General features: G+C 36.8%; 1 protein-coding gene across 2 annotated transcripts in view; it reads right to left on the bottom strand.

Moving 5' to 3' along the window:
• Window positions 1–2,792: 2,792 nt before the first annotated feature.
• Window positions 2,793–23,990, bottom strand: part of grid1a (glutamate receptor, ionotropic, delta 1a) — a 315,412-nt gene continuing 294,214 nt past the window's right edge. The window contains exons 12-16 of one of the 2 annotated variants that reach the window (XM_051133243.1): window positions 22,077–22,215; window positions 13,397–13,592; window positions 10,627–10,793; window positions 8,542–8,782; window positions 2,793–3,538 (exon numbers count right to left, since the gene is read on the bottom strand). In XM_051133243.1, the coding sequence (XP_050989200.1) occupies window positions 3,125–3,538; window positions 8,542–8,782; window positions 10,627–10,793; window positions 13,397–13,592; window positions 22,077–22,215 (1,157 nt within the window). In that variant the 3' untranslated portion in view covers window positions 2,793–3,124. Of the gene's footprint in view, window positions 3,539–8,541; window positions 8,783–9,917; window positions 10,419–10,626; window positions 10,794–13,396; window positions 13,593–22,076; window positions 22,216–23,990 lie in introns of those variants that run through there. The other variant, XM_051133244.1, reaches the window with a different exon arrangement.

The raw sequence follows: 23,990 nt of genomic DNA, 5'->3' as shown, positions 1-23,990 counted from the left end.
CTTTTGTAACATCATATAATGTCTTTACTGTCACTTTTAATCAGTTTAATGCATTCTTGCTGAATAAAAGTTTGTCTTTCAACAAAAAACCTGACCCCAAACATTTAAAATTAACTCAAAATTGTATCACGAAAATTATTAACAATAGTGTATTTATAAATTAACCTAAACCTAATAAATGTAGTTAACTGTGAGTTGAATTCAACCTTGTTTTAGTTTTTAAAATGATAATCATACCAGTAAACACTGTGGATAAAGGATTTGGTGCAAAAGAGTTTATTTTATAACCAAAAGAATCTCAAACACCACTGTGACTTTCCACCAACATGTAAAAAAAAACTGTTTTCAGGAACAGGATAAAGAAAGATTTTTATATTGTTCAGTTTTCTACTTAAGAGAAGCAACATTGTTAATATTAATATGTTAATATTTCTCTCTGTTTAGAGCACACTATAAAAAAAAAGACTCAAATGTCGTCATTACTTCAGTCTTCAGAGTTATTCTAATGAGTTGATTTGATGCTCAAGAAACATTTATTATTATTACTTTTATTAATGTTGAAAACAGCTGTGCTGCTATTTTTTCAAATTAAGATTTATTGATAAATAGAAGGTTAAAAATAACAGCATTAATTGCAAATAGAAATCTTTTGTAACATTACATAATGTCTTTACTGTCACTTTTGATCAGTTTAATGCATTCTTGCTGAATAAAAGTTTGTCTTTCAACAAAAAAACCTAACCCCAAACATTTAAAATTAATTCGAAATTGTATCACAAAGAATTATTGACAATCATCTATTTATAAATGAACCTAATCCTAATAAATGTAGTTAATTGTGAGTTGAATTCAACCTTATTTTAGTTTTTAAAATGATAATCATACCAGTAAACACTGTGGATTTGTTGCAAAAGATTTTATTTTATAACCAAAAGAATCTCAAACACCACAGTGATTTTCCTCCAACATGTTTAAATCACTGTTTTCAGGAACAGGATAAAGAAAATTTTTTATATCGATCAGTTTTCTACTAAAGAGAAGCAACATAGTTAATATTGATATGTTTATATTTCTATCTCTGTTTAGAGCACACTATAAAAAAAAGACTCAAATGTCGTCATTATTCCAGTCTTCAGAGTTATTCTAACTCTATTCTAGTTGATTTGATGCTCAAGAAACATTTATAATTTGAATCAATGTTGAAAACTGTTGTGCTATTTTTTTTTTTTTTTTTTTTGATGAATAGAAAATTAAAAATAACAGCATTAATTGCAAATAGAAATCTTTTGTAACATTAAATAATGTCTTCACTGTCACTTTTGATCGGTTTAATGCATTCTTTCTGAATAAAAGTTTCTGTCTTTCAAAAAAACCTGACTCCAAACATTTGAAATTACTTCAAAATTATATCACGAAGAAATTATGCATTTATACATTAACCTAAACCTAATAATTGTAGTTAACTGTGAGTTGAATTCAACCTTATTTTAGTTTTTAAACAGATAATCATACCAATAAACACTAAGTGGATAAAGGATTTGGTGCGAAAAGAGTTTATTTTATAACCAAAAGAATCTCAAACACCACTGTGACTTTCCTCCAACATGTTAAAATCACTGTTTGCAGGAACAGGATAAAGAAAGATTTTTATATCGATCAGTTTTCTACTAAAGAGAAGCAACATAGTTAATATTGATATGTTTATATTTCTCTCTGTTTAGAGCACACTATAAAAAAAGACTCAAATGTAGCCATTACTCCAGTCTTCAAAGTCATTCTAATGAGTTGATTTGATGCCCAAGAAACATTCATTATTACCATTTTTATTAATGTTGAAAACAGTTGTGCTGCTATTTTTTTTTATTAAGATTTATTGGTGAATAGAAGGTTAAAAACAACAGCATTAATTGCAAATAGAAATCTTTTGTAAAATTACATAATGTCTTTACTGTCACATTTGATCGGTTTAATGCATTCTTGCTGAATAAAAGTTTCTGTCTTTCAAAAAAACCTCACTCCAAACATCTGAAATTACCTCAAAATTATATCACAAAGAAATTATGCATTTATAAATTAACCTAAACCTAATAATTGTAGTTAATAGTTAGTTGAATTCAACCTTATTTTATTTTTTAAAAAGATAATCATACCAATAAACACTAAGTGGATAAAGGATTTGGTGCAAAAGAGTTTATTTTATAACCAAAAGAATCTCAAACACCACTGTGACTTTCCTCCAACATGTTAAAATCACTGTTTTCAGGAACAGGATAAAGAAAGATTTTTATATCGATCAGTTTTCTACTAAAGAGAAGCAACATTGTTAATATTGATATGTTTAGAATTCTCTCTCTGTTTAGAGCACACTATAAAAAAGCCTCATATGTAGCCATTACATATGAACACGCAGAATTTCAGGTACATATAATGTACATACGTCTCTTTTAGAATGTATCTGATATTAAAGGCGAGTGTTTCATATGCTGTTCTACAGATGATTTGTACACACGGCTGTCAAAGGCTACGACAGTTTCAGCCTCCACACACACTCCAAGAGTATGTGATGAAGAGCTGCTACTAAAACTTTGTTCCCTGGGATCAAACGTTACGTGAGCGGAGCCTCCACGAACCTGCGGTTTCTCTGATTCATTTCTCTTTAAAGCTTGTTTTATATTAAACAAAAAATTAGGAGATCAAAAGATTTACAGATTGTTTCTCTTTCAGTTGTTTTCTCCCCATATCTTCGACTTCAAATGAAAATCTTTAAACGTGGCACTTAGAAAACATCCACAAGGAATTCTCATTTTTATTTTAGAACAAAATTTACAAAGCCATTCAAACAGTCTGTATTGTAGGTAATTACTTCTTTTAAACTCAACTTCAAAAAAATCATGAATATTCAAAATACACTTTGACTTCACTGCTGTCTCTCAGTATATACAAATATGTACAGGCAGGGTACAGGAAAGTCAGCATCTCACAGTCATATGTATGTGGACTGAAAAAAGAGATCTCCGTATCTGTCTGTATGGATGTTAATTGTATAAATGCAACCAGACCTGGTCCAAACTCGGTTTTTGTGATCGGCTGGTTGGCAGTCTTTAGAACGCTCAGACGGCTCGGCTCAAATAGAGGTCCCATGGCTTGGATCAATGGCTTCTGGGATGGGTCCCCCGGGCACTGCCTGGTAAGAGATGGGCATAGGTGTCTTTACGGGGCTCTGGCGGAAAAGGCCTCCGTTGGGCGCCCGGTGTTTGCAGCGCATGGAGGGTGGCAGAGTGGAACTGCTGAGAGGGAGGGGAAGGCTCCGTCCGGGCACGCGGCCGACCCCAGGACCCTCCTGGAGGAACGAAGTCACGGACAGGCCCCCAGGGGGGAAATCTCTCATGGCTTCCTGGGAGCTCTGCTGTGGCCGCATGCTGCCCATGTCCAGGGCAGAGATCTCCAGAGACTGACCTGGCAGCTGCTTGTGCGCCAGATCGTCCTCCATCAGCCCACTCAAACGCTGGTGAACCTGCTCCAGATTCACCTCTTTGTCCTGGGAATGACAAAGAAACAGGGAGATTGAGAGAGAGAGTCTGAGGCGGGGGAAAAGATGAAAGGGCGGGAATTGATTTGTGGGGTGGAAAACGGGAAGAAAGAAAGAAGAAGCGAGAAATGAAACGTGGACGGGCGCTGGAGCAAAAACAGATGTGAATGGAAGCAACGTGGATTTCTCTTTCAGAAAAGAGCAGAAGGTGTTTACCGGGGGATCCAACAATCACATCAGCTTTGATTAATGATGCCAATTACACAACGTACTACTGACAGCACGGAATAATCTCATCAAAATAAAATCAAATCCATCTCTTCACCCACCCGCTCCAGCAAGCAAAAGGTCTGCTAAACTGCTAAAAAAAAAGCTTTGCATCCGAAAAGTTACGAATGATGCAAATGAGAATGAGCGTTGGGAAACATGGGCCATAAATTGAATTGCAAACACATGCTTTGGAGCTTTAATGTTTCTGGCTTATTTCAGAGTAGCTTTGAAAGGGGTATTTCTTCATTCTTTGATACGCACTGCCGTGAAATAGCTTCGGTCATGCGCCAGTGATGCCGTGGCGTGCCACTTAATGAAAGAATCAAGCCAACATTAACAGGCTGCTAACTGCTTACATTTTTTCCCACACAGGCATTTAATTCTCATGCCATGCATCCTCTGTAAGAGAGTGAGGAGGGTGAACTCGATACTGTGAAGCATTCATTCAACACTGATAACTGTAACATCCAGGACTACTCACTGTTCTTCTTCTCTGTTTTGGACAAGTCAGTTCGGTAATGCATCCATTCCATTTTAATGGCATAGTTCACCTCAAAATTAAATTCCATTATCATTCACTCACTCTCATGTTGTTCCTGTATTATGTGGAACACAAAAGATTTTGGACCCCACTGACTTTCATTATACGGACAAAAACATGCTTTAAAGTAGACCTATTATACCCCTTTTTACAAGATGTAATAGAAGTCTCAGGTGTCCCCAGAATGTGTCTGTGAAGTTTCAGCTCAAAGTACCCCACAGATCATTTATTTTATTTTGAAGCACGCTGTTTTTGTGCATGTCTCTTTAAATGCAAATTAGCTGATGCTCTCCGCCCTCTTTTCTAGAATTGTGACTTTACAGCTCGTAGCTCAGGTACTCTGCCAAAATCTGATTAACTTCTGATATACAGAATGCACACATCAGAAGCACGCACACAGAAACATGGCATGTTTCAAGTCTTATTGCGCTTAAACTGTCAAATACCCACAAGTTTATGTTAAAAACACATATAAGTTATAAAAACACTGCTGATTATGTCTGTGAAGGTCATGGCGTTAGAACTGGTGCACCGCTGTTGCTTGCAATATCTGTTTGGAACGACATGAGAACGAGTGAATGGATTTTCACTTTTGGGTGAACTGGTCCTTTAACTCAGTTGCAGAGGTCTTGGGTCTCTAGCCCGGTCGATATCAGCGAATCAGCTGTATATTCTACAGTTTTGTACCGCTTATGGGTAATTAGAGGTGTCACATTATGAGACTATGCTTCTGAGTCATAAGATCAATGAAGAGATAATTACTGCAGAGCTCATGCAGCTGTAGAAGAAAAAGTCTGAATGTGGCTCTAATTAAAAATGCATTAATTTGCCATTAAAATACACCCAATTTGGGGCACTAACAGCCGTGACAAACAACACAACTGGAGGCCAATCTCCTTTTGGATTCCAGATTGCAATATTTTGGGACATCAGTGTGGCCACTGAATGGGTGATCTGATGGATGACAAACAAAGATGATGAATTTGATGAGTATGTAGAGCGAAATGGAGAGGCACACAGTGGGATTCCTGTTAGTGCTGCTTTGGCAAACAGATTCCATGAATAAAATCATCACTCTAAACAAAAAGTACTTATTAATCCACACAATATGGATGAATTAATGTCTCTGACTCTGCCTGGGTCTCTGTCATCAGTTAGTTCTCTATGCATGAGTGAGACATAATTACCGCCCACATCCACATATATAATCTGATTGATTTAGAGGCCTAACCCGCTTTAGGAGGACGCTCGTCCTTCCTCTAAATGACTCTATATTGTTCACCCCACTGACAGGTATCCCTGCTCAGGTCTCGGCTGACCTGTGTAAAAAGCCTGCGTGTCTTCCCAGTCTCTTTCTCTCTCTGGCCAAACGTCCCGTGTGCATCCTGCAGCAGTTGCAATTTCATTATATGCCAATGACCCAGACGCCATCTCCAGAGTGCAGCCCTTAGTGTCCTGTATGAGACCATAGAGAACCTGTGACTGCCTGGACATTGGCATATAATTGCAATAAGAAGACACAGAGAGGGATATAAAACGTAAAATGTGTCAAGTTGGTTATTGTGTGGTTCTTATTGCTTGCCAGAGCTCCAATGACTCCCATCTTACAGTGCATCATAAACCAAACAAAAGCATACATAAAAGAAACACTCAAATTGTACAAGCATACGGCAGACTGAGCACCTTAAAGCAAGAACAAGGAGTTGGTGAAAGCAATATAGTCTGAAAGCTAGTAAAAGTTCTTATCTCTTCATGTGCTATTAATTCAAATCTAGTCAAATTTCAAGCAGTTGACAAATGGCAGTCGTAATACAGACGTCGGGTCGTTATTATTCAACAATGTCTGTAAAATTTAATATTATGTTATCGACGATCAACGTTCCCGAGCTATAATATGTGGTTTATGAGCTGTTGCTCTCACCAGCGTGCTTGCCTCGGCTCAAGATATCACCAAAGGGAAAAGAGAGAAGGAGAGGAGACAAGGACGGAAGAGTAACTGCAGAACACTTGAACATGAGTCAATAGGTCACTGGCTTATTCTCATTGCACACACTTTAGTTTAGGGATCCAGGTACAACCTTTGCCTAACGACCAGAAGCAGCAGAAGTAGAATAATAGACTGATATTGCAAATTGGGGATGTTTGTATGCAGAAAGCTACTTGGGAAACAACAATTGAATGAATGGAACTACACTTGTAGTTGCCCATAACACAGAGCTAATGGGTTTGAATACAAAAGCTATCATTTCCACTTAAAGGGATAGTGCATCCAAACAAAGAAAACTCTGCGATCATTTTCTGTGGTTCCAAACTCGTATGAATTCCTTTCTTCTGTGGAACACAAAAGAGGATATTTAGAAGAACGTTTTAGCTGTTTGTGGCCATTATAAAACCAATGCGTTCCAAAACTTTCAAGTTTTAAAAAGAAGTGAGAAATCATTTAAAATATGGTGAAATAAAACTAACATAAGATGTAATTTGTTCTTAGAAAATGTATAGGATTTGTGACCAAATAGCAAGACATTTGAAGTTGGAATCGTATGAATTCATTTCATGGTGCCTTTATGTTTTGTTTGGAGCTTAGACAAAAGTTGTGGAAGAACCTTTTTACAAATGTGACCCTGGACCACAAAACCACTCTTAAGTAGCACAGGTATATTTGCACCAATAGCCAACAATAGCCAACATGGGTCAAAATGATCTACTTTTGTTTTATGCCAAAAAATCATTAGGATATTAAGTAAAGATCATGTTCCATGAAGATATTTTGTAAATTTCCTACCGTGAATATATATATAAAAACATAATGTTTGATTAGTAATATGCATTGCCAAGAACTTAATTTGGACAACCTTAAAGGCGATTTTCTCAATATTTTTTGCACCCTCAGATTTCAGATAGTTTTTTTTAAGATTTATTTTTGGCGTTTTTATGCCTTTGTTTAGATAGGACAGTGTAGTTTCGACAGGAAGCAAAGTGGGAAAGAGAGAAGGGGGTGGGATCAGGAAAGGTCCACGAGCTGGGACTCGAACTCGGGTCGCCCGCAGCGCAATGGCAGCGTATGTCGGTGCCCTAACCACGAGGTTATTGGTGCCGACAGAGTTTCAGTTAGTTGTGTCTCAGCCAAATATTGTCCTATCCTAACAAACCATACACAAATGGAAAGCTTATTTATTCAAAAAAAATATTATGTATATTGTGATATGTACAATAATCTAACATTTAGGTGATGAATGCATAAATTACCATTTCTGAAACTGACATTGAGAGCATAGGTGGTAATTTCGATATGTTTATAGATGAAAAAATGCTGTTTGACGAATGTTTTTTTTTTTCAGAATTTAGCAGTAAGAAATGACTAGTCATCCAGTTTTTTATCTCAACTAAGCATTCCGCTAGTTTTACCAATTGGTATGTTTCGCCGGGCCACTAAGAAATATAGAGCTGAGTATCATCAGCATAACAATGAAAGCTAACGCCATGTTTCCTGATAATATCCCCCAAAGGTAACATGTAAAGCATGAAAAGCAACGGTCCTAGTACTGAGCCTTGAGGTACTCCACACTGCACTTGTGATCGGTATGATACCTCATATTTGAAGCATGCCAATGCAATTGCACTAATGCCAATGTACTTTTCTAGTCTATTCAAAAGGATGTTGTGGGCAATGAGTGGTCTGAACTCATTTACCCATTTTTTTTATTTACTCGCGCATGCACACAGGTGTGCACCCCTGTCAACAATACTTTTACTTTTATGAACAGATAAGGTGAATTTTCATTTCATGTTGACTTTAAACATTCTTCAAAATATCTTCTTTTGTGTTCCGTTGAGGAAAGTCAGTCATACGGGTTTGGAACAACAGCAGGTTTGGTGAGTAATGACTGTTTTTCATTTTTTGGTGAACTATCCCTTTAATAATCAAAGATTTTATCTCTTTTTTTTGTCTTAGGTGATCTTGTGCTTAAGTGACTCCCTCCCCCTTCACCCTTCCCTCTTGCCTTCTCTTTGGCAACACTTCAGCAAATGGGAGGCAGTAAGTTCTTAATGGTCACACCTATAGCTGGGTGTACTGGAGCTCGACTAAATCGGGGCTTGCGTCAGTGGCGTCTGGATCCATAAAGTAGAGTGTGGCAGTGGCTGTACAGTCCTGGGCGCGGTGGGCAGGGGTTGGCCGTAGTTTGGCCGCCTGTGGGGTCACCTCTTTGGGCTGTGCCCGCTGGCAGCGTGGCCCGTTCCACCATGACTCCAGCGCGGCCACCAGACAGGCCAGCAGCAGCCCTGCCGCTAGGATGCAGAAGACCCCAGCGAAGCTGTGGAGTCTCAGGGCACGGCCCTCCGGCTGGGGCTCCGCGTGCTTGTCCAGATCGCAGCGACCTTTTCGGGGCCACCACTTCTGCTTTAGAATGTCAAGGTCTCCTTTCTCCTGCAGGTCAAGGATCCTGAAGTGAAAACAAAAATGGATTGTTATGAGGACTAAGATATGAATCTATCGCTTTCATTTGAATAATAAAAGAAATATACATTCTGAAACTGAACTTTATTACAAGAGGACAGAGGGCAGTTCAAAACAAAATATGACAAAGGTGATAATGAGGCAAATATAGGGGTTGGACAAAATAATATGAAAATCTGGGAAATCAGCAATATTTCTGAAGGTGTTTTATTACCTTTTGCCTTTAATACAGCTGTCACATGGAATATTGTAACAATGTCCTTACTACCTTTCTTGGCCTGGGAACGTTTCAGTGGCATTCCTGTCTATGCGGAGTCAGAAAGCTCATGCATTTTTTTAAATATATTTTTAAGGGCTTTTTATGGCTTTAATGAGACAGGAAAGTGGAGAACTGACAGGAAATCATTGGGTGAAGAGAGGGGGGTGGGATCGGCAAAGGACCTTTGAGACGGGAATCAAACTCGGGTCACCATGATCGCAGTTGCGCTGCATGTCGACACACTAACAATAGGCAATCAGCACGGACAGAAAGCTCCCATACTTAACAAATAACAAAATTATCTTAATTTGTGTTCCAACGATGTATAAAACTCTTATGGGTTTGAAACGACTTGAGGGTGAGTAATTACTAGCAGAATTTTCATTTTTGGGTGAACTATCCTTTTAATGTTCATCTTGGTGCTCCAACTATCCAGGTTTTAAGAATAGACACCATCTTTTGCGTTTTAGTATTGGTGTCTATGATTAAAGTTTTAGAATTAGCAGCTTTTTCATGGATGCTGGCTTTGTAAAATGGCTTTGTGGTCAGTTTTTGTGGAAACAAGGTCTCTAAGATGAATATTAAGGTTTTCTGTCACTTTGCTTTATTGTTTGGACACATAATTTTATCCAACCCCTGTATCCAACCCCATTCATCGGTCACAGAACATGACCAAGAAACAAACAATGGAAAAAAACACTTCTGGTTTTTGAATGTAAAAAGTGAGGCAATTATCTCCTCAACTAAAAAGCAGAGATAACAAACAAACTTCGCAAAACACTGGAAAAAAAATCTATTCAGCAGCGGCAATGAACACTTGGTCTTCCATAGAGTGTTTTTAATTTGCTTTCTCTTTATTCATGGACAAGTTTCCTTAGTAGTTATTCATTTCAATGCAGCAGACATTCAGAAAGCAGATGCATTTGTAAAGAATCCAGAGGAAAAGGTCAATAACTAATGATAGAATAGAAAATGTCAAAGGTTGAAAAATAAAGTCTGTTCAACTGCAATCGTCCTGGGTATTAATTTAAAACATGTTTGATTCTAATTCCCCATAACAGACTGAAAGGTGATTGTAGAAGATCCTTCATGAAAATGCATTTCGAGGCCCCGATGTTCCTGATATGTGAATTATTAATTGCCGGCGAGCTTACCTCCCTAAAGCTAATTAGTATGTGAGCGGAGCATCGGTACGAGCTGAAAATATGAATGCAAATTATAGTCAAACAAATGAAGGGCTGCAGGGTGAGGTGCTTTAAAGCCAGTGGAGAGAAGAAAGGATGGGTGGGAATGAAGATAAATGCTCCGAGAAGCAGACACTGGTGATTCAACACGATTCATGGGTTCTCCGGCAAGACTGCGTCTGCCAAGGAAATAAATGTAATGTAAATGAGAGAAAGGATAGATGATGAAAGGAAAAGGGAAACAATCCATCACAGTCATGCAGTGTGATGTTTGGGAAGCTTTGGAGCTTGATATTGACTCAAAATGATTGAAACGATCTATCCTTCAGCTACTTTAACAACATGTATCGGTCTTTCTGATCATATTGCGCATATACACTCGCTCACTTCTGTGAGAAGAGATCTCTGTAGGGGCTGCCGTGCTGCAAAGCCAGGCCGTATCCTTTGCTGCTCATGCTGTTCCCTGTGACCACCAGCGCACAATCGTCATCTGTCAGAGCGGCGTACTCTAACACTGCCATGTCCCACAGGAAGGCGTACGGATCCCGCTTCACCTGAGAGAAAGCACACATGCACACAAACGGTTCAGTGTTTAATTTGCCCATGTATCATGGCAGGGTTTTGTGTTTTTTATAATAGTAACGTAAACACATCCGGAGGTTATCTTGAGACGGAGAGCTTCTTTCAGTCAGTTCTTGTCAGACAGGTCACAGACATCATTCAAAATGAAAGATGTTTATATTTCACTGAAAGTCATGAGATGGCTTTGAACTTGTTTCTAGCCTCCCCCGCTTTCTTTTTCAAGAGATTTTGCTCTCTCTGTCTCTCGGGAAAATGGCTTTCCCCCCCTCACCCACCACACTAAATAAAGCAGCACACGCGTTCGCTTTCCTTTCTGTCTCTTTTAAACTCAGGCTCTATCGTAGCCACACAGTTATGACAAACTTTCATATGACAAGTACAAAGGGAAAAAAAAGGACGTCAAAGAAGAAATGACAAAGAAGCTACCGTCTCCTGGCTCTTCCATATAAACATGAAATTGGCCCTATCTCTTTGTGAAATACTACAAATATCCGTCACTGCCTGAAATTATATTTACAGTTTGTCTTTCAAGTGTACATCTATTAGTAGGATTTGGATACTCTCAAAAGCACCGATTTCAAATCAATCAAAGGTATACAAGTAGAATAATATATTTTAAATGATTCCTGTGATGACAGCTGAATTTTCAGCAGCCATTACTCCAGTCTTCAGTGTCACATGATTCTTCAGAAATCATTCTAATATGCTGATTTGGTGCTCAGTTATAATCAGTTATTATTGGGGCTTAATTATTAATAATGGTTCTTGTTGAAAAAGTTTCAGCTGCATATTACACTGTAAAATATATTAAAACAGAAAACAGTTCCTTTAAATTGTAATATTATTTCACAATATGACTGTTTTTACTGTATTTTTGATTCTATCTATCTATATATCTATCTATCTGTCTGTCTATCTATCTATCTATCTATCTATCTATCTATCTATCTATCTATCTATCTATCTATCTGTCTATCTGTCTATCTATCTATCTATCTTTTTTAAACTGTTTAAAACGGGAAATGATGCAAAACTTTCCATTAGTTATGGCCTCATTTCCACCACATAAAATGTGTGAATTGAACTGAAAATTTAAATTGAATTGGACATTTTTAGCAAACACATTAAACTAGTGAGGGTGTGAAATGCTTCCTGTACGAGAATTTATTTTCTAGTCTGCAGGGACAAAAGTGGCCATAGTTGAAGAAACACTCGTATATGTGAATCTTTTGGGCAATTACTGGCAGTTAAACACTTCAGCATGGATGGCCTGACAATAGGATTATTCAACACCATCCAAAGTGCGGAGGTGCAGCCGTACAGGCCTCAATTTCTCTGTGTCTTATCTCTTTTCATTATTCTGCTTAAGAAATCAATTCTGAGCCTACTGAATTGTTAGCTTAATAGCCAGTTATGTAACTGGGCTCAAAAACGCTCATAAATAGATTCATGGTTTGGTGCAAATAGCATGCCAGTGGATATGTGACAATAAGACGAGCTGTGAAATTTAATAGCTACAATTTTTGAAGTTTTATCAAAGGGTTTGATGTGGCTATCAAGTGTCTTGAAGATTCTCTTGGCATCAGCAACAGTTTGTATACAAAGTGACTTTGAAAGTTTTACCAAACAAGCATAAATACACGAATGCATTCTGCAGCACATGAATAATTTTTATGACTCTCACAATATGGCTGGATATTACATTGTCTGAGCCATGAATATTTATCTTAATAGTCTAAAGCAGTTTTCTCATGTTTTCTGTCAGACTTGCATGCTACATTTCCTTTCCTCTCTTTAATGATGCAAGATGCCGGAATCATCCTGTTGCAAACCTAAACAGACTCCGATTTACTGATAGGGTCCTTCTGTGTTCTGTGAGACATGCTTTGGATTACAAAGAGCCAGCATCATGCACATGGTAGTGCACAGAAAAGCTCTTACCAGCACCACGGACAGCTCTCACATATCACTACACAGCAGAAATTCAGCACCATGGACAGCTCTCCACTTTGATTAAAACAAACTGGTACTGATTTGAAAGGTTTGAGCTTTTTCAGTTCAATAATAGCTCCTCTTATCTTCTGTTTCAGGTGATGTCTATGCAGATATATACAATAATATATACAAGAACCGCAAAGTGATTAACCTACTGGTATTCTTAAATTAATTATTCAAATATATATATGTAGTATCTCATGTAGAGCCTTTTGAAGCTGCATTGATCCCCACTGAAGTCCACTATATGGTGAAAAATCATGGAATGTTTTCCTCAAAAACCTTCATTTCTTTTTGACTGAATAAAGGAATACATGAACATCTTGGACGACATGGGGGTGAGTAAATTATAAGGACATTTTAATTCTGGAGTGAACTAATCCTTTAACGTGAAATATATGTTTTTGTAACATTATAAATGCATTTATTGTGTCTGCATACACAAAAAATAAACAGACGCCTTGGTTTTTAGGGGTCCTTGGCATCATAAAGTTTGAAAACCTTGGATTCGGCAAGATATGTGGACTCTTGATCCCCCCCTCCACCTCATCTGTAAGTAACAGGACTGTGTGTCTGATACCTTGCGGATGCCTTCAGCAGGGGAGGTCACAGAGTTATCCTGTCCCTGATTTTTATTGATAGTTCTCCACAGCTCGGCGAAAGTGCTGTCTTGCTCCAAGGGGTTCGTGCCCTTCACCCTGAAATACTCAAACACAGCAGAGTCTCTCACTGTTCCGTAGCTCATCTCCGTCTGCTTGGAAAGGTCTTGAAATGTTCTGGATTGAGAAGAAAAGCAATAAAATATATACAAGACACATATTATTCAAAGTGCACATTGTTTTGAAAACAAAATTAAAACAGAGTGTGGAAGAATGCAAATTTAGCCAATTAACATACTGTATGCTAAGAATCATTGATGCCTGATGTTCAGAATGTGTTTGCTAAATTGCCACTGCACTCAAAGGCATGTGCTGGATGATTTGATTTATTATTTTAGTTTCTAAACAATCTGGAGGACTAGATATGCCTCAAATAACAGCAACAAAAAAGCTGTGAATGGTACATTTCGCAACCTGCCTAAACAGTGTAAAAGGAGCATCAAACAATTAAAATCATATTCTCGCTGGAACCAACCATTTAGGCATATAGTGTGCTTTTCAGCCAAGTGAAAACATGTATCAGTGTGCACACATAGATATTACTACTTATTTCACTTTACTTTTTCTTGCTCTCTTAGAGTGTGCAAAGCTTATTAGCATGACTGAAAAATGTAAACATTTCAATCATTCATACTAGTTCAGAAACTGAATAAAATCAGGTGAAATAAATAAAAAAGTGTACACAGACTGGATTCAAATCTAAACAAATAGCAAATGTCCATGTTTAGCACTTGTGTTGGTGTTATGCACATGTCCTCAGGCTATAGAATACCATTACTTGCTATGGAGACATTTCAAAACTATTTTCATTGTCTACTTTTAGGAATCTTATACAAGCACACACACTGCCATTCCAAAGTTTGAGATTTTTATGTTTTTTTAAAGAAGTCTCTTATGCTCATCAAAGTTCCATTTATTTAATACAGAAAAAAATAATATAATGAAATATTATTGCAATCTAAAATAACAGTCTTCTATTTCAGTATACTTTCAAATATAGTTTATTTCTGTGATACAAAGCCTTCAGTGTCACACGATCCTTCAGAAATCTTTCTAATATGCTGATTAATTATCAGTGCTGGAAACAGTTTGAACAAACTTGAACTGTAGTGTATGTTGTTACAAACAATTTCTATTTGTAATAAATGCTGTTCTTTTTAACATTTTATTTATCAAAGAATCCTGAAAAAAGAATCACAGGTTCCAACATTGATAAATCAGCATATTAAAACGATTTCTGACAGATAATCTGACATGTAAAAAATTCAGCTTTGCATCACAGGAATAAATTCTATTTTAAAGTATATTAAAATACAAAACACTATTTAAAATTGCAATAATATTTCAATTTCAACAGTTTTAACTGTTTTTTCAGTATTTCTAATCAAATAAATGCAGCCTTGATGAGCAGAAAAGCCTTTTTAAAAACGCAATGATCCCAAACTTTTAAACAGCAGTGTATATGTAGTGCCTCCACTATCTACATTCAAAATATGCTCTCTCTTCTCTAAAATAAAGTAAAAACATTTAATTAAATAGATTATAACCCAGGCAATGTGTCCTTCACCTCTCTATGACACTATTCCTCTCAAATGCGCTCATGAATCACAGAGGTGTGAGGTCGAGCTACTGATACGCAGCATTTTGATAGGGTAATATGGGGGTTAATGAAAGTCCCTTATCTAACACTACCATTACTGCTTGAACTGGCTCTGTAAGTACCAATCTAACTGCATGAAAATGTTTGGTTGGTTTACTTCTACTCATCTGCTTATGTAGCTTGAATGCATGTTTTCTATTAAAGTGATTAAAAATACATGGGCTGGAAAGCTGCTTTGTTATTTAAAATACTGTGAAAAGTTTAATAAATGTAAACTGCATTGAAAATGTAGCAACGTGTAGAATGACAATGGTTTTGAAATGTGCTTTCAGTTTAGATTGCTATGGCCAGATTATAATAATTACAGAAATTGCTGTCCGCACACTGAGTATAGACTTCAAAAGGCTCTTGAAAAAACACAAAATCATTTGTTTTTCTCATTTGCATGGTGAAAAAAGTGCAAACGTACAGGTGAGTTAGAAGCCAGACCAGACTAGACACAACACCACTAAGATAACACAAATAATGCATGAATGCATAAACATTTTTCATTCAATAATTATTTGAATTATTTGGGGGAAAATAATACCCCTTGACAAAATACAGTTCTAAATGATTTTGCAGCTTACAGCTGCTGCCTTCCATCTGCAACTTCCGAATGTCATGCAGTCCATGTGTGATGTTTTTAGGGCAGCCGGCTGCTCTTCCATCTTGCGTAATAACAGTGTGTGGCTTCTCCTTCTGGTTTTAGTGGGGAGTGATTTCATGTTGAGATAAGCATCTTCTATCACCCTTGACAAAGCTATTTAACAGGACCGCACAATTATTTGCAGATTCAATGAGTCAGACTGTTAATCGTAAGAAGATAAAATCAGAACAATTAATCAGTTTAATTACAGTGATACTGCCACAGCTGGAGGAGAAAAAAAAACTACAGAAATATGTTACACATGGTGTCATCTCATTGTATTTATGATATAGTCATTTATACTCCAAACCCTGCTGAGCAGCTTTTGTAGAGTTTTAACTTTACTGGAAAATGCTGCAGTTCTGAAATTTCTTTTGAAAAGCTGTGACAAAGCAGTTCATTGTTTTCATTCAAGATTTAACATTCATTTCAAAAAGATTTTCTAAAGATTTGGTTTAGAAGAAATTTATACTTTTATTCAAAAAGAACACATTAATTTGAACAAAGTAAGAGTAAAGACATTTATAATGTTTCAAAAATTGCAAAAACTGCACACCAAGCCTGCATTTATTTGTTCCAAAGTACAGCAAAAACAGTAAAATTATTTAAAATAAATGTTTTCTATATGAATAGATTTTAAAATGTACTTTATTTCTGTGATCAAAGCTAAATTTGTCTTCAGTGTAACAGGATCCTTCAGAAATCATTCTAATATGATGATTTGCTGTTCAAGAAACATTTATTATTATTATTATTATTATTATTATTATTATTATTATTCTATACAAATAAATACAAAGTTCCAAAGATCAACATTTATTTGCAATAAAAAGCTTCTGTAACATTATATGCTATATCATTTAAAAGCTTGGAGTCAGTGTATATATCTATAGAAATTAATACTTATATTTAGCAAGGATGCTTCAAATTGATCAAAAATGATGATCAAGACATTTATTATGTTACAAAAGATTTCTATTTCAGATAAATGCTGTTCTTCTGAACTTTCTATTCATCAAAGAAACCTGAAAAAAATCTACTCAGCTGTTTTCACCATAATAATAATAATAAGAAGAAGAAGAATAATGCATGTTTTTTGAGCAGCAAATCTGAATATCAGAATGATTTCTAAAGGATCATGAGACCGAAGTAATGATGCTAAAAATTCAGCTTTGAAATCACAGGAATAAATTACATTTTAAAAAATATTCAAATAGAAATATTTTAATATTGAAATATTTGTACTGTTATTTAAAATAGTAAAAATATTTCAGAATTTTACTGTTTTGCTATACTTTGGATCAAATAAATGCAGGCTTGGTGAGCAGAAGACACTTCTTTAGAAAACATAAACAATCTTAAATAGTTTATCATGGTTTCAACAACAACACCAAAAAATTTCTGATTTCTGAAGGATCACCTGACACTAAAAGACATTAGCAATTCTGTTTTCTCATCTCATTGAGCCTAACTAACCCTTCACAGGGAGTTTGATTGACAAGCGATCTGACCAATCATAATGCTGAATTGGCCATTTTTGTCTGACAAACAAAACAGACAGGAGAGTAGATTAACATCAGTGGACTTGAACTTGAAAAATAGTGTATACTGATGTCTTTACGTGGTTGAAAACGTGCCACTTGCAATGAGGCGCTACAGTGGTCTGTCACGACACAAGAGTCACAAAAAGGTATTTATTGTTTGAATTTCTTTAAAAAAAGACAAAATTTAAAAGCTGAGACTTTGTTTCATACCTAAAGTAACCTGCTCTGTCTGCACTGTGAGTTTTCTTTTTGCTTTGCAATGTATTTATCACTATGTGAAACATGATGTGTGGCATGAGAGCGCAATGGCTTGTCATCCACAGCAACAGTAATGAAGTGGGGTGGGTCTTTGCAAAGGGTCAATTTGGTCTCTAATTTGACCTTTGCGGACAGATGCACCAGCATTATACTGAGATGAGATATGCTGCTGATATTCATTTTGGGGTTCAGTTTACAAAACACTGCTTGAGCAACACTATTACTCACTAGTTTCTGTAATTCCTATTTTCCACTAGTTCTTGCGCAAACAGAATGAAGTTTATAGTCTGCCTACAGTGAAAATTATAGAGAAGGCGTGTATGAGCTCACCATCTTCATTGTGCTATTATGATTTGCAGAAAAAAGCATTTTTAAAGGTCTAGTTAATGATCACCACATCTATGTCAAATTACTATAAAGCAACTTGATGTCTTAGGAAGTGAGAATTACAGTTACTTCTAAAAATACATAGTGTTAAAAAAAAACAACAACTAGATTTAATTATGACCCATGATCCACATGCTACTATAGACAACACACTTCACCAAAGCACACTTATTGAGAAAAGGCAGCAAAGAATGAGTAATGAGCTGTTAACACAGGATGTGTTCTCGCATTCAAAAACAACTAGACGGTGTGCAACTGAATGGAACAGAATGAACGCAGGGGTCTTGGGATGTGCTGTAATCATTGAAGTGGTTTTAACTTGACACACTGATGTAAAAATGTGCCCGAGTGTGAGATGCAAAATAAAACTGAATATACTTACTGCAATATAAAATAAATCACTAAACCAACTTTGTGTTTCTGTGTTTCTTCTAATCTAATTTAAGAATCTTAATTATATTTTTTAGAAGCATGTATTGATATGCAAGCTTCAATTTGCAATTAATTTGATCATTCAATCAAAATGTTTAATCGACTGACAGTCCTAAACATGTAATGCAATTTCTCAGGGTACCTAGCGGGTAAGTACAAACTCCATGCTTCTGAGTTTCTTTTAGCCGGCTTCTGCAGGACAAATCAATAGAGGTGCTCTATAAAAGGTATTATTAGCTGTAATGGGGAAATGAATTTGGATGTGATCCATTATCTTGTTTTTGTTTTGTATGAGAATGTTCTAGTTGCCCTACATCCAACTAAGCATAGAAAAATGGTGCTGTATTAAACCACACTCAAGCTTAATTATCTGTTCTGAGCCAAAAAAAAAAAAAAAAAACCTTACTAAATGTAACCGCATCATAAATCATGCAAATTAAAAGGGTCACTAAATGCTCACAAAACAGTTTACAAACAATTTATAAACAAAATGCAAAATAGCAGACCTACATTTTATACACAAAATTGCACATCCACTGATTTTTATAGCATACAAATTCAATACAGCTCATTGGACTGACTGGCCAATCAGCAGCCTTTCCACCAGTCAATCACAGCCCACTGGTAGAGCGAAGCTAAGCATTTGGGGACCCCAGGACTGAACACAACGTTTGTCAAGCCTGAATCCCATTTTACATCTAAGGCTGGTGAGAGATATGAAAGACTCCCAGTGGGCTCCCAGCGTGCTAACGATAGTGTATCATGCACCAGCAGGGCTGCCTGATTTTAATAACAGTTACAAACAAGGTGATTAGCACAACCATAGCAGCTGTGGATGCTGCCACTGAGAGATGGAAGAAATAATCCCCCAGAGCCTCAACACACACACACTGAATAAGAAATGTGATGGAACCAAACTCTTCATTAATGTTCCAAAGCTGAACCTTTGGGCAAACGGTGTGAGGCATTTTGCTGGTGAACTAACAGGTCTGGCAGGAGCATAAAGTCAGATTTCAGAGGGACAGAATGCAATAGGCTTCTCCAGGCTCAGCTTTTCAGTTGAGCTGTGACGGTTGAATTCAATGAGCAGGCAGATAACATTTATAGAGGCAGGAGGAACTATTTGCACATCAGGTAGGGCATTACCAGTTCATATAAAACAACTCTCATAGTCAAATAAGAGGGAAGTTTTAAAGCAGAAAGAGCATTTATTTTTGCTGTGACAGGGCAATTATTCTTCAGTAGTGAGAGAGGGATAAAAGAATCACCACAGCTCTTTGTGGTGCGTTGTTTGTGCTATCTGGCAGGTATATGCGTCGTATATATATGTAAATATAAAAGACCTGTATGTTTATAACAAGTGCATGAGATTTTGTTGAACTGAGAGACACCTTAAACACATAAAAGGAAGAGAAAAGGTTCTGGCGTCTACACAAAGAAAAAAAAGAAAGGATTTTAATATAAAACGACCTTTCGTGGAATTTATGGAGAATGTCAGGAACTGTGAGCTCCCTGCTGAGAAGTGAAGGGCCAACGTGGTCTCTAAGAGACAGCCGGCATGCTGTGATTTCAGATTTAATTTGAAGAAATATGAAGCATTTAGCTGACTCACAATGTTACTTTTTTCAATTTTAGAATTACTTTCTCCATACTTTAAAAATTCAGGGTTGGGTCAGTATCAGCTTCTCGTGTCCCCTTTAAATGACTAAACAGTTAATTTTATATCGTGACAACAGAAATGTTATCTACAGTCACTCTACGAGTCAAATTTTAATAGACATTTTACAGAAAATAGTGCAGTGTATAATGAACACAGATTTTTTAGTGTCTGACATGATATAAAACATGACATTTTGAGCTGACTTTAGAACGCATTTTGTTTTCATTTTTCATGTTTCATTTGTCATATCCTAGGAACAATACTTTTGTTTCTGCATGAGATTGTTTGGAACGACCTGAAAGTCTGCTAGTGTGTTCCTTGTTTTAGTGTCAGGCGTTATCTCTGTAACCATTTAAAATGTCAACCAAGTGTTTTAAAATGTGTTCCGATTTTAAAGTGAACTTGTATGGGTAGACTTGTTTGGCTTAATATAATGAAAATGGTGTCTCTTGCTAAAATATGTAGTAGAAAACCCATGAAAGATTTGCAGTATTTAAAAAAAATCTACATTGTTTTGTACATATTTTAGACTATGAGGGACGCTATTATTTTCGATGATGTAAAATGGTTGCACTCAGTGAGCTACTGGCGTGTTATTATGCTATTTGTTGGTATATTGCTATTTTTACCACAACATAATTTGGAAAATACTGATACAATGCCACATTGTGTGGCTTTTGGTTCTAATTTTCAGTCGAAGGGCAACAAGAGAAGTGATGTTAGTCTCTACTGCTTCCTAGCGATAAGAAGAGGAGAAAAGAATGGGAAGATGCTTTTGGACAAATAAAACTTCCTAAAGACCCACGTCTTTGTTCTCTCCACTTTAGCCCTGATGCCTTTGAGGCTTTTAGTAGACCACAGCTATTGAAAGTGCTTACAAACGGCAGAGACAAGAAACGCTAGATGCCATCCTGGCAGGATGTAAACATGTTGATGCTTATGATAATGCTACAGCCACTGAAGGAGTTTCTCAGTGCATTTAGACTCCTTGTTGGGAAATGGCATTTGGTTTAAGCCTGCGCTAATATCCATTGCCACCTGTAAACTCTTTCAGTAGCTGTGGTCATTGTATCAGTATTTTATTTTCCGAGTTGTGTTGCAGTAAAAAATAGCCACAGGTAGTGCCAGTAGCTCACCGAGAGCAACCATTTCACAAAATCAAAATAATGGTGCCCCCCCCCATAGTCCAAAGTATGTATAAAACAAATTTTTTGTCATGGGTTTTCTACTATATATTTCGGTAAGAGACATCATTCATGTTATATTAAGCCATACAAGTCTTAATATCCAGGGTTCCCTTTAGTGTATTGAACGTTTAGTCAGAACATGTGACTTTGATTGCTGTTAATAGAGAAACATGCTTTTCGGTATAGCACTTTGACCTCGACCCCTTGTTTATATCACTAAAGCCCCCTGTAATTTTGTCTCATTTTATCTCCCATTATGTTCCTTACTGATGCTTTTTGGCAGTGAGACAGCCATGTAATAAGATTCATCCTCCCATCACCCATTTTCTTTCGATACCTGAACTGAATGAAGTCACCTAAAGGTTGACAGAATCCGTAAGTGAAAGAGACTCTGCTTTTTTGTACAGTTCATATCAACACAAGCAGTGTGAACCTTACAGTGAAAATCCCACATCACATCCCACATCAACTAGAAGACACTTTCTCATACGCCGTTAACCCAGCGTTGAACTTTCCTGAAATGGCATGGTGCACTGTGAGCCATTTACATAAGATAAACACTGACCAACAGACTAATCGACTACTTTTCTGAATGACTAGTCAACTAGTGAAAATAAGCATGGCTCTAATGCAGGCTCTAATCTGATGCTAATGAAGGCAATCCAGTGACGTGATATCCTAACCAGGAGCTACGATTAGAGATGTGACAGCTCTAATAAGGCTCTACGACACACCATGTGGTCAACAGCGTGATGAGTCAGGGTTTACAAGCCTGCATATGGACAAGCATCTGCAGATGTGTGGAGTTCTGGCACTGTGATGCAGAGCTGGACTAGTTAGCTTACCGAACAGCGTTGTCCATGCGGGATACGGTGAGATACGCTGCCAGGTTGGCTGTGTAGGACGAACAGACAATGAGGGTAAATAGCCACCAGCTTCCCATTGCAATCCTGAGAGCCATTGAACTCATAAAGGATTCACCACCTGCAAACACAAGGAATAAGAGAAAAAACATTTTATGAAGTGCTTGTCATTGTTTACACCAATTCGAAGATACATTGATACACAAAGAATGGTGAAAAATGCAGGGTTTTTAGACAGCAGGGTCTAACTGGTTCATGCTAACCAGCTAAACCTTGACCCCTTGTCTATATCACTGAACCCATCTGAGATCTTATCTCATTTCAGCCTTCCATTATTTTTCTTCCCGCCGCTTTTTGGCAGTGACACAGCACTGCAGCCATGTAATAAGATTCATTCTCCCATCACCCGTTTTTCTCAGAAAAGCTCAACACCTTATAAGCCTGTGCTGAAATGTCAACACAATATTCCTCTCCAGCGCACACAGCCTTGGAAATGTCATCACTGACACAGAGATGGTGAGAATAAAACGGGAAGGGAAAAGATCTGGTGCTATCATGCTCAATGGAGCTCGTTAGGGACTCTAAGTTTTCTTTTGGGACTCTGAGCCAAATTATCTGAGATCTGAAATGTCCCTTTAGGCCTTAAAGGATATCCTCAGAGTCTGTAATTGGAAAGGTCAAAGGTTAAGTGCTCAACTATGCTCATTATAGGGTTGAGAGTGCACTAGTTTCAAAAGAAACCTCCCCAGAAAAAATGTGCTTGTGATTTTTTATATGCCCAGACATAAAATTTAAATATTTTAATCAGTTTTGTTTGGAAAGTTTCCAAACACACACAACCACACTAACATACAAGTTTACAGTGCTGGGGAGTAACTAGTTACATGTAACTATAATTTAATTATAAAATAAATTACTGATAAAAAATGTGTAATTAAATTACATACAGATTTAACTGATTTTTTTTCCCAAAATGCACTGACTGCTCCAGAATATGAGACACCAATTTAGGAAGCAGAATAGGACATATGTTTATTGATAATGGTTCTATTTTCTATTTGGGTTTATGTACATGCTTTATTTTTTAAGACTGACGTTTTTCCAAGGCATTGTTGCCAGTGCCAGTGCCAGTGTTTCCTGTCATAGCTGTGCAAAGATTTGATTTCAAAAACAGTATCATAGCTATTAAACTATATCTTGTTATGATTATAAATCAGTACTTAACCTCAGAATGATCTCAAAGTAAAAAGAGGTGCTTAAGTCTGGTTCTGTGGTGGCTGTTCTTTAAAATTACATTTTTATAATCTTAATTCAAGTGATGAAGGATTTTGAAAGTCTGAAAGTAGTCAGTGTTGACTACTACTGTAAGGTTAACAATGCTTGCTTTGAATGTTGAAAATTAAAAACATTTATTAGAAATTTAGAAAAGTAATTAAACAGTAATCAAATGTAATCAGTTACATTACTTTAACAATGTAGTTGAAATAGTTACACTACTTATTACATTTTATAAAACGGATCGTTCCAGTCCTTAAATCTGATTTGTTGAGCCGCGTTCAAATTACACTGCAAACAAACCTTTGTTTACATCTGTGTGTTGCTTGGCCACAACCGTTTCTGACGAACTACTGTGCATTGTTTGGTGGAAGAATATTGTTTTTATTAATATCATTACACTTTATTTGCTCTTTTACTTTGCGAAACCTTACTACGTATATGGAATAACTGTTTTATAAAAGCAATAAGCCCCATGAAGCCATGGTTTACAGTGAATTTATAACAGCTAAGGGGGTTCCCTGCTGAAAAAAACCCCCAGCTAAAACCAGCCTAAGCTGTTTTTAGCTAGAAGTAGCTGGTTTTAGCTGGTCTCCCAGCATGGCCAGCTAAGAAAGTGGC

The sequence above is a fragment of the Labeo rohita genome, chromosome 17 (assembly GCF_022985175.1).
Source record: "Labeo rohita strain BAU-BD-2019 chromosome 17, IGBB_LRoh.1.0, whole genome shotgun sequence".
In the NCBI taxonomy this organism is placed as follows: domain Eukaryota; kingdom Metazoa; phylum Chordata; class Actinopteri; order Cypriniformes; family Cyprinidae; genus Labeo; species Labeo rohita.
This window is presented reverse-complemented; position numbering and strand designations above follow the sequence as displayed.